Source organism: Ptiloglossa arizonensis, chromosome 13 (genome assembly GCF_051014685.1).
Source record: "Ptiloglossa arizonensis isolate GNS036 chromosome 13, iyPtiAriz1_principal, whole genome shotgun sequence".
Taxonomy (NCBI): domain Eukaryota; kingdom Metazoa; phylum Arthropoda; class Insecta; order Hymenoptera; family Colletidae; genus Ptiloglossa; species Ptiloglossa arizonensis.
The window spans coordinates 1,683,900-1,695,267 of record NC_135060.1 but is presented as its reverse complement, the minus strand read 5'-3'; the positions used below and the strand labels follow the sequence as shown (position 1 = coordinate 1,695,267).

The following is an 11,368-nucleotide window of genomic DNA, read 5'->3' as shown; positions in this document are numbered from 1 at the left end:
AAAATCATTACTTTCTTTTCTACTATATGAATATTATATTATAATTATTTTACATCCTAAAAGTATAATTTATTGTTTTATAATATACAAAATAAAACTGACTAAAAGAAATTCGACAAGACAAAGTTTATACATTACTTGACTGAATAATTTTATCATATTATAATATTTAGAAGGTAATTACAATTAATTGAACGTAATAATAGAAATTTATTTATCTTAATACATTTGTCGATAAGCAAAATCTGTGAACGATTTTGCCTTAAAGGTAGATTCATCGTGATAATGTGAACTGGTCATAACGCGTGCACCAAGAAAGCCGCCACCGAACGTCGTGCTAAAAAACTCATTAAAATACAGAGCTCCACGTTCGAATATAAAAATGGAAACAATGTCGAATCCTTATCCAAGAAAGATGCACGATACTTACGAGGACGAAGAGGAGAGAAAACATTTTCAACGCATCGTGTCGGCTTTCAAATATTACAAGTGAGTACTTTGTGAAAAATCGTTCCGTTTGCTTCACTTTAATCCTCGAGTTGACGATTTACCCTTATCTTTATTACCCTTATTTTTTCCCTCTACACAATGTACCAGTGATAACTCTGTAGAATGCTATTCACGATTTTGGTTGTTGAATATTCTCATCGGTATTACTTAACCTTCGGTGAAATGGTGTACTGTAATATTTCATTTAAAACTTTTCACGATTGTCCTATAATTAGAAATTGTGATTTAAATTCTGTTATTAAATCATCATTGTCAGGACAAAGATTCAATCACATGTGTTCAACATAGGTTTGTGTTAAGAAGAAATTCAGAGATTTATCCAATTAGATATGGCTGTAGGCAATCTGTCAAGTGTTGATCTCTTAAAATCAGTATTAGTTTTGAAGTAACAGCTACATGACAAGAGAATAGAATAAATGTTATTTATAATTATAATCATATGATGAATGCCTTTCATTTTGCAATCTTTTTTGCAGAAATCACTCATTACTAAGGGTAAAAGAAACAGAGTCCTATTTGCTATCGCTTCCAGCTCATCATCAAAAACTACTGTCAAAGTATAGGGAACATCTGCAAGAAGTTAAAAGATGTATTGAGAATAATGATGAAATAATTAAACTCATCATAAAGGATGTAGCCCATATTTTTGAAAATGTGAGCCCAGCCAGTGCACAGACTGACAGTGTAAGAAAAGTTTACATGGTGTGTGGCATGTATATCCTGTTGTACATTATTACATGTTTTAAATATTATAACAAATTTATTCTATTAATCCCATTAAATATAAGCAAACTAGTTTTATTAATGTCACAACATAAATAATGTTTTACTTCACTTTATCACAAAAATAAAACTGTAAAATAACATAAATGTAATGATTCTCTTATATTTCATAAAATTTAACCATTAACTTAATTTAAAAAAAATAAGCCCTTTTATCTTTGATATGATTTATATTTTCAATAAGAAATTTTGGATCTATTTCTCAAGCTTGGATTTTTTCTTGTCATCTTAACAAGCTTCTTTTTTCATAAATATATATTCTATTGTACAAAATATAGGTAGGTCTGATTGCAGACACTAAATCCTCGTCCAGTAATGGCTGATCAGGAAAAGGTTCAAGCTACAATTAAACAACTGGTCCGTGATTGGAGTGTGGAAGGAACTGAGGAACGCACTGCATGTTATCAACCTATCATAGATGAAATCTTGAATCAATTTCCTTTAGAATATTGGTATGAATCCTTCAAATTTTATGAATACTTTGGATGTAAACAATATATTCTCTATCGGAGTAGCGGTAGATATTTAGAATAGCTACTGTGTTATACTAAAATATTGTTCAGAAAAGTATGAAATGATAGGTAAATTTCCAGTACACCGTCGCAAGTGCAAATTCTAGTTCCTGGAGCAGGTTTAGGAAGACTTGCATATGAAATTGCACGACGCGGATATACTTGCCAAGGAAACGAGTTTTCTCTGTTTATGTTGTTTGCTTCGCATTTTGTATTAAATAAGTAAGTATTAATAAAAATGATTTCTTAACAAATGTTCCAAACTAAACCAATGTTTGTTAATAATTGATTATTTTAAAGATGCAGAGGAGTAAATTCATACCAAGTACATCCTTGGGTACATCAGTATATGAACAATTTAAAGCCAGAACATCAAACTCAAGCTGTATTTTTTCCTGATGTAAATCCTAGTGATCTTCCAGAAAATGCTCAATTTTCAATGGCAGCAGGAGATTTTCTGGAGGTGGGTTTCATGATGTATAAAAAAAAAGTAAATGTATTGAAAGTTTATTTTCTACATTATAGGTTTATACAGAAGATAATCATTGGGACTGTGTTGCAACATGTTTTTTCATAGATTGTGCAAACAATGTTGTACAGTTTATCGAAACAATCTACAAAATTCTGAAACCTGGAGGAGTATGGATAAATCTTGGGCCATTACTATATCACTTTAGTGATATGCCAATGGAAGATTCAATAGAACCGAGTTATGACGTTGTTCGCGATGTAATTCAGGGATTTGGCTTTCAATTAGAGGTAATTAATTATGTATTTAATACTATTACTACTGTATGTAATACTATTTAACCTAATCTTACTGTACTTTCAGAAAGAAGAAACACGGGTGAGAACGCGCTATGCCCAGAACGTTAATAGTATGTTACAATGTGAATATAATAGTGTATATTTTGTTTGTCGAAAACCTAAAAGACGCATAGACCATGATACAAGTCATAGAAATGGTTCTGAAAGCAACGGTATGCACGAACAAGAAAATTAACTATCAATGACCTGATGTGTTTCACTCGTAAGGAAAATTGATATAACTGTAAATGCATTACATAATAGTTTCATTACTACGAAAGCTGTTATACTTTGTGAATACAAGTCAATATTAGGCAATTTGAATCTAGAAAGGAAACGAAAATCTTTAAAGACAATTAACAACTAAACTGATATTTTTTTATCAAGAATTTTATTTCAGTAACTGCTAAATACATTCGCTCCAATGTGAACAAATTGAATAATAAAGCGGTACAATTATTTTTTTAAATATCAACAAGTTGATTTAAATTCAAAATAGTAAATCTTCAATAATAACAGTTTTGCAATTTCCCTATTGAGTTCAATATTTGTGATTTAGCATAATCATTAACGTTTATTGTTTGACTTATTTACCAAATATCGTGATAATGTAAAATAAAAGAAACTAGATTTGTTGCATGTGTATACTATGCAATATTCCCTATTCGCAAAGCTCTCTTCCATTTGCTTTATAGAAAAATTTGATTTGTTAACAGTATCAGATGCATCTTTTAAAGAATACATGTTCCAAATTTTTGCAAAAACCAATGTTGCCTTATCCAGTTTTGTCTCAAATTGACGAATATTAATATTACAAAGAACGTGCAATTTGAATATTATATTTTTTATTTTGATGTTCAGTATTTTTTCTGCTTTTTCAATAATGTATTTTACAAGACTAAAAAAAAGTCGCACAAATTTAATTATCTATTTCAAAATAATTTATGTCCAATGTTGTGTTACTACATAAAAGAAAGATTGCATTTTGAAGCAAAAATTTACTTTACAATGCAGAATACGTGCAGGCCAAAATTAATTATAAAATAAGTTAGGCCTAACAATGTAATTAATATAATTTTTTATTAAAAAATACATGAAGAATTTTGTTAATATATTTATTACCTCTTAGAAAATCATTATTTTAAAACACTTATGATACAAAAATAGATAGTGAGAAAATAATGCCAATATATTTTGTCCTTACAAACTTTTATTAAGATACTGTACAAATAATGCTGCAATTTGATTAATTTCAATTTGTTGCATTTTACTATAAGTTAAAAATTGTCTTCGTAATCTCATAAGTTGTGCTGCTGTACATGGGTTCTGTACTGTTAAGTTATAGCCAGGTATCTTAAATTCATTTTCAATACCTAATTGTTTGGCTGATAATATTGCCTTTACAACAGAAAACATATACATTTATAATTTATCATAATTATATTATTTATGATTCCTGATCAGTAATAGTATCATAATAAATTTTATCACAATTAGTTGGAAAATAAAAACTTCTAAATAACTTACATTTACAACTTCTTGTGTTACTGAATCCAAATCGTATAAATAATTGGTAGATGATAATGGTGGCTGAAATGTGGCACATGTTTTCATAAGCTTGAAAGAAACATTAATAAAGTCTAATTTACTAAATTGCATAGATACTAACACATTGAGTACTTAAATTTGGTTTTGGTGCTTTCACTCCATATAGTGATCTATTAATTTCATCAAATTTTAATTCATCTTCTGCTGAGACTGTAAATAATGGTGCATCCCAACGATTCTTATTATTTGGGATTTCATACCTATACATTGTATTATAAATATCTTATTATATTACAATAAAAAGTTTTTCTGTATTGTCCTTATTCACCTCATTACAAGAGCATCAAAAATTTCTCTAGTGTATTGTTCACATTTTGGTCGACTTTCATTCCACAACCAAGCATGTTCAATTGGTATATCACAATGTATTGTACATTGAGGAGTTTTATATAACTTTGTCATACAGTAAATCTCATAACGATATCCCTTAATATAATTGCTACCATCGATTATTAATACATCATTTGTATTTAGCATTCGTTGTACTACCGATTTTATATCGCTTCTTACGCTTTTCTCTTTTTTAGAATCTGCAGCAAATAGTAACAAGAGTAATAGTTCAATAATTCCTATTGAAATGTAAAGATTATAGTAAAAAATAACAACATAAAACCTGACCAGCGTAAAATGTATTTTTGTTATAGCCTGCTTTAACCACAACATCAATTTCATTGATAATGTTTACATTTTTTCCCGCTTTATTCTTAAAATAGTCTTTTAATTCGGCTGTTCGCATAGTTTTACCACTACAAGGTATACCAGTTATAATAATAAGTGGCATTGTGCAAAAATGACTTCAGAAATGACAATTCAACATAGACGTCCTAACCTATTACACAGAAACTATGGGGGCTGTCATCTTAAATTGCAATCTTACAGCGGATTTGCATGATACGATTACAAGTACTCAATCTAAAATAAATTTAGAAATAAATTAAAAAATTAAACAAAATTTAAAAAAAAAACAGGTATGTACGTACTACGAAAATCCAAATGAAATCTACAAAATAAAAAGCAGACAACGTTTAATTAAAACTTACTTGTCAATTCTCAAAGCAGACTATTCTATAAACACCATTGTATTTAGAATTTTATAAAATTCGCGGCATAATTTAATATATTTAATAGTACAATAGTAATCGTTTTTAAATCTGAATTTTTTCTTCGGATTCAAAACGCAGAGTCATCCCCACCATTATTTATATTACCTCAGTGTAAAAAATGCGCGTCGATTTAAGTGGCCAGCTGCTGTGTTGACAAAAGCCGGCAGTAATAAACCTCAACATTTTTATATTTTTCATTACATCTTGATGACCGTATTGCCATTGGATTTATGATATTTTTACAATGAAAATGAATCTAAACATGACTCTATTCGAATTATTCTTAATTATGTTTAAAATGAAATAATTCTGAATTCCACAAACAAGAACGTCGCGGAATAGGGTCATATTTGGATTTATTTACATCGGAAACATTTGATCAATGCATTAATAATATTCTTATAAAGATATAATGAAAATTATACAAATTTCATTAATGTTGACACACGCTATGCAGACGACATCAATTTGAAGTTTTGGTACTTGCTCGCTGTCGCTTTATCTCGCTTACTCTCAGTGTATTCCACTTACTTTCCTCGTCGGATAGTGAAAGCGGGAACTATTGTATCACTATAAATAGAAATATTTAATAAGATCTACCTGTGTTAAAATCTTTTAAACACAAAAATTTCAAATAAATGATTTAACTGAGAATTAGTTTAATATAAAGGAAATTACAATTCGACAACTTGTAAATAGAGAAGGCTTAAATTTATTATCAGAAGTAATTAATGAGTCACTGATAGACCGCAAAGCATACCTATATTATCATTTCTGTAAATTCTTCCGGGTTGTGTATACGCACGTGTATATCGACACAGCAACAGGTTCTAGTTCCGTCCTTTTTTGAAACACCAACACCGGCGATACTCTCCTTTCTTAGAATCGAGTACCGTAATGCGGCTTTAAGCCGAGTGAAAGCTATCTACTTGGCCAATAACTCGGCATTCGCTCAGTTGGTCTCAACAATGAAGGTGTGCGGTTTCCTATCTCTATTCGCGATTCTATTTCTCACTTTCAACAATGCTGTATGTAAGTACTTATCATTGCAACCAATATTCGCCGCTTATCTTTTACTATCGCTTGAAGCATTATTTTTATCGTTTAAAAAGATTCATCGTGTACAGAAAAAAAATCTTTAGTGAACCACATTGAAATGTTTATGTTTGCAATGCAATATCATATTTTAAAATAATTTTTAAATTCTTTCAAAATAATATTTCTTCTGCAATTCGTAAAAAAATTAATTCTATCTTATCCAAAGACGAAAAATGTTTACGAATTGATCGGACTGTTTTGTAATGCATTTCGTTTAATATCGGTACTCGCAAGCGACGGAGGACTAGAAGCAACATAAAAGAAAGTCTGGAATGTGTTTGACATTTTCTCTGGCGTCTTGTGCAATATAAATCTGACATTTCGACACGACCTTCGGTGTCATGTCTCGAAGAACACAAGCTGATTAACTTTCGATTTCTTGAGTTAATACATTATTTCCAAAAGACTTAACAGCTCATCGTTTAATAAATAATATTGTCGGCATAATCTTAAAGTGACTCACACGAAGTGTTCAAACGTTTTTTCCTTTGCGATTAACTGCGTAAAGAAATTTGATTAGGTGATGAAAATTGAATCTGAAAAAAACATATTACAAATAACGAATTAGTGATACGAATTTATTACAGAATATTTACGATATCGTTATAATCGTTTAATACTTAATGGTTTATTCGCAAGCTCTAATAAGGACAACACAGGATAAAGTAGTGACCTGCTACATTGCTTCCTGGGCTTCGTATCGGAAGGGTAGTGGCAAATTTACGATAAACGATCTTCGTCCAGAACTTTGCACGCATCTCATATACGCGTTCGCCGGTTTAAATAACGAAACGTGGAAAATTACCAGTTTGGACCCCAATAAGGACATTGAAAATGGTAAATAGGAAAAATCTCTATTCCACGTTTATTAAAACGTTTGATTAAACTGAAAACTTTTCTAAAACTTCAAAATGTAGATATATCACAAACATAACAATGCGTATTGTTAAGAAATGAAGGTAGAATATTTATTGCTATAAAAATTGATACAATTTTCTAATCATGAACTATAAATCTGTTAATCGATCTGTATTTTAATTCCTGAAAGGAATACTCTCGTTAAATAAATAATAAATAATACATTTAGTAAGTGATAATAAGTTTTTCGGTGCAAATGTTAGAATAAAGTTACTTATCCTCGAAATTAGAGCAAAGTTACTAAAATGTTAAAACGTCAAGTCATTTGTGTCGCGGGTTTCTATTGTCCAATTAACTGTTACTTTCGTAGATATTGGTTTTTTACCAAATGGTACAAATCTCAAGGATCACAAAATACAAGGAAAAATATTAAATAAACCGTATAATGTGACCATTTCTACTATTTTTAACGTGGATGATATGATTACTTTCAAGAGGGTCCTCACTTTTTATCTTTTATACGATCTTTTAAACCTGTAAGAAAAGATAATTCTAATCAAGAAAAATTTTTTAAATATTATATCAAAAATACGTTCCAAGATCTCTGATCACATATTAGATATAAAAAAACATTGTTTTTGAATGTGTGTGTGTGTGTGTGTGTGTGTGTATGCACTTACCTAGGTACGTGTTTGTGTCTGTTAACACTATTATGTTTAAACGGCTTGATGGATTTTAATGAAACATTTTCCTTTAAATTTAATATTCACATTGTAAGATCTAATTAAATTTTGTGCAAAATCATTATATGCATAATAATAGTTACCTCGTGAGATTTTTTTGATTTTCTGATATATATTTGTTATTTGTAAATTCCTTTCAAATGTTTTAAGTAAATTTTAAAGAAAATTAAATTTTATATTCAAAAATTCACGAAATGTTTTCTTTATCTTTTCTAATAAAGAAAAAATTTAATAAAATCTTATTCATTAAATACATCAACAAAGGAAAAATATTATGATGTTTTCACTACTGTTCATTTTGTAAGATTTCGTTTTGTTAACTATACTCCTATAGTTACCTTTACCTATTATTTAACGGGCATTGATATGTAATCAATGAACTTAATAAAAAACATCGTTCTCATTTCAAGTAATAATATGGTGAACAAAGTGGTTATCTAAGAAAAATAAATTTACTTAGACTGAGTAAGGTGCGATATTTTTAATCATATGTTTCCATACCCTTTCCTGTATTGTTATTAAATATAGTATTAATCATTAAAATTTGTTGTGTTAAATTCATCGAATACATGTTGTTGCAAGTTAACAAGGGTTGTACTTAGCAAAATTAAAAATGATCTTGAAAATTTACAAAAAAAGTATATAACAAATATCCTGTTGTAATATTAATAATAATAATAGTACACACTTTTATGTTTAACAGGAAACGATGGTTACAGGAAATTAACTGTTCTTCGTAAAACGTATCCCAAATTGAAAGTTTCTCTTGCAATTGGTGGATGGAATCAAGGCAGCAAGAGCTATTCTGATCTTGCTTCGTCCCCTGAACGAAGAAGCAGATTCATCGATAGCGTACTCAGTTTCCTTAAGTAGTGAATTTAAATTAAAGATAATTTGTATTTCACAAAATTTCTTTTGAATGATCAATTTTATTTTACACAGACAATTTGATTTCAATGGGTTCGATTTGGACTGGGAATTTCCCGCAGCACGTAATGGATCATCAGTGGATAAACAGAATTTTGTTTCCCTTGTAAAGGTACGATTTTGTAAAATAATTGAAAATAAAAGTCAAAATTGTTGTTTTTAGTACATTATATTTAAACAATGCAAATGAAACTCTTTTTGAAAACAATTCTAACATTGTGAACTTCAATGGAAACAGACAAATAAAAGTTTTAGTTAGAATAGAATTTATACAAAAGTTTTGTGTAACAAGAACAGATATTTTGCTCATTGGTACCAATAAAGTTTTTAATCCATACACATAAATATAATATTTAAACATATAATATATACATCAAGTTATATATCATGACCTTATGACCATCATCACGTGTTAATTAATCTGTAATAAAAGTCCAAAATAACTGTTTCTATGGAATTTTTATTAAAGACATTCTAAAATATCTGTTTCAGGGGAATAGTTTTTAAAAAAGTTCCTAATGTTACAGTTTTTATTTATAAAAATACAAGAACAATTCTTTTAGTTGAAAAATATACGTTCTAAAAGAGTGTTTCAAAATAACAAATTGATTATTTTTTCCAATATCTGATTTAAAACATTCGGTAGTTCGAATGGCGATGTCTGTAGATAGCCAACATAATGAAAACGTTTAACTTTCTACCAGGAACTCAAAGAAGCATTCATTGAGCCCGGCTATATATTGACTGCAGCTATAAGTGCCAATAAAGAAATCATAGATGCAGGGTACGATATTCCTGAAATTTCAAAGTACCTTGATCACATTCACGTAATGGCTTACGATTATCATGGTACATGGGACATGAAAGTGCTTCCAAATTCACCACTGAAAAGCCAAAATGATCTTAGCGTGGTAAGAATACATAAATAAATACAATAAATGACAGATACTGCATTCAGAATACAACTGTATGTGAGTTCACTTCTTTTTAGGATGTTACAATCAAGCATTTGTTAGATAGAGGTGCACCTCCGAGCAAATTAGTGTTAGGTTTGCCCATGTATGGGAGAACCTTCATATTGGCCACTAAACCAAGTTCTCTAGAAAGTCCTATAAATAAACAAAGCTCGGCGGAAGGATTCAAGGGGCCTTATACCGATCAAAATGGTTTTATGGGGTACAACGAAGTACGCGTCTCCTTTAATAATGTCTTTCTACTTAGATAATTTGTTTCGTCAAGTACCTCGATTTGCATGCTTCTTTCGCTCGCGAAAGAAATAAAAAAAAATGAAAAGGACGCGAATAATCGATATTTTTGTCTAAAACTGATACACAATGTATTTTGATAGATTTGCGAAGAAATATTAGACAATTCCGAAAATTGGAGTACTGGATGGGATAATGAGAGTAGTACCCCTTACGCAATCAAAGACGACCATGTTATTGTGTACGATAATCCGATTAGTATGAAGGCTAAGGTTGGTGTTTCACAGTGTGAAATTACGGTAGTTATTAAATGCGCTCGCTGTAAGCTTTATCGATAATTCTCAGGTTGAGTACGCAATGAAGATGGATCTAGCTGGCGTGATGATTTGGAGCATCGATACTGACGACTTTCATGGTAAATGCGCGGTTTTGGGAGATTCTTTGGATCCAAGAGATAAAACTTTTCCCTTGATGAGATCGATCAACGCTGTCCTTCGGAAGTCCTCCACAGGAAGATGTTTATATAATTCTACATTATTATTATTAGTGTTTCTTTCACGTTACCTATGAAGAAGGCTGGTGTTAGGAGATGTAAAAATGCCAAAAATTTTATAAAAATCCGACGCACTTCAAGGACTGATTTGTGATCTCTAAACAGTAATTCAAAAGAGTTCCTCTAAAATTAACCACCCATTACGATCCATATTGCAGTAATAGGTCTTGCGTATAACAAATATTGTGCTAGTGATTATACGTTACTAAAATTTTTTTATTATTTGTGTATATAAAAATAAAGAAACCATATACTGAACAATTTTGTAAGAAAGTGTATACTTAGGTGTATAGATGAATAGAAATGTATCTATAAAATCACGATAACAATAGTGAAATTATCTCTTAAAATGTTTTACGTGTTGAAAAGATGTAATATAACGATATAATGTATAATACGATAATGAATTCGATCAAATACTTTTGAAAGGATACATAATTTAATCATATAATTCATTCTTTGAACTACGAGTGTTTAGTATCGAAAAATCAAAACGATATTTGACCGACATATCGAAGTTAATCAAGGAATCGATTTCTCTAGGGAGAATTTCAAATGTAACTAGGCAAATTGAAGTTACATCATTTGCTATCTATGTATACAATATGTAGTAATGTTGCGACACTTAAATTTTGAATAGACAAATCTCATTGTCAACAAA

At 29.8% G+C, this 11,368-nt stretch overlaps 3 protein-coding genes across 6 annotated transcripts; 2 read left to right on the top strand and 1 right to left on the bottom strand.

Annotated features, from left to right (window-relative positions):
* The first annotated feature begins 305 nt into the window (after positions 1–305).
* LOC143153839 (carnosine N-methyltransferase) lies at positions 306–3,653 on the top strand. Of its 2 annotated transcripts, none has more exons than XM_076325437.1 (7): positions 306–489; positions 987–1,194; positions 1,588–1,745; positions 1,887–2,027; positions 2,106–2,268; positions 2,331–2,564; positions 2,638–3,653. In XM_076325437.1, the coding sequence occupies exons 1-7, from the start codon at positions 383–385 to the stop codon at positions 2,806–2,808; spliced, it is 1,182 nt and encodes a 393-aa protein (XP_076181552.1). In that variant the 5' UTR covers positions 306–382; the 3' UTR covers positions 2,809–3,653. The 2 variants fall into 2 exon arrangements, with proteins under 2 accessions (XP_076181552.1, XP_076181551.1); XM_076325436.1 differs by having other exon boundaries at positions 987–1,212.
* A 131-nt stretch (positions 3,654–3,784) lies between these two features.
* On the bottom strand, positions 3,785–5,415 carry LOC143153840 (protein KTI12 homolog). 2 transcript variants are annotated; one of them, XM_076325439.1, is made up of 6 exons: positions 5,201–5,415; positions 4,839–5,132; positions 4,489–4,750; positions 4,282–4,420; positions 4,140–4,202; positions 3,785–4,010 (listed from the first exon to the last, which is right to left on the bottom strand). In XM_076325439.1, the coding sequence occupies exons 2-6, from the start codon at positions 4,999–5,001 to the stop codon at positions 3,813–3,815; spliced, it is 825 nt and encodes a 274-aa protein (XP_076181554.1). In that variant the 5' UTR covers positions 5,002–5,132; positions 5,201–5,415; the 3' UTR covers positions 3,785–3,812. The 2 variants fall into 2 exon arrangements, with proteins under 2 accessions (XP_076181554.1, XP_076181553.1); XM_076325438.1 differs by having other exon boundaries at positions 5,261–5,415.
* Positions 5,078–11,030, top strand: LOC143153837 (putative chitinase 2). Of its 2 annotated transcripts, XM_076325435.1 has the most exons (9): positions 5,078–5,188; positions 6,207–6,355; positions 7,061–7,258; positions 8,726–8,891; positions 8,965–9,061; positions 9,654–9,860; positions 9,941–10,135; positions 10,298–10,426; positions 10,500–11,030. In XM_076325435.1, exons 2-9 carry the CDS (start codon positions 6,292–6,294, stop codon positions 10,722–10,724), a joined length of 1,281 nt encoding a protein of 426 aa, XP_076181550.1. In that variant the 5' UTR covers positions 5,078–5,188; positions 6,207–6,291; the 3' UTR covers positions 10,725–11,030. The 2 variants fall into 2 exon arrangements, with proteins under 2 accessions (XP_076181550.1, XP_076181547.1); XM_076325432.1 differs by lacking the exon at positions 5,078–5,188 and having other exon boundaries at positions 6,106–6,355.
* Positions 11,031–11,368: the final 338 nt, after the last annotated feature.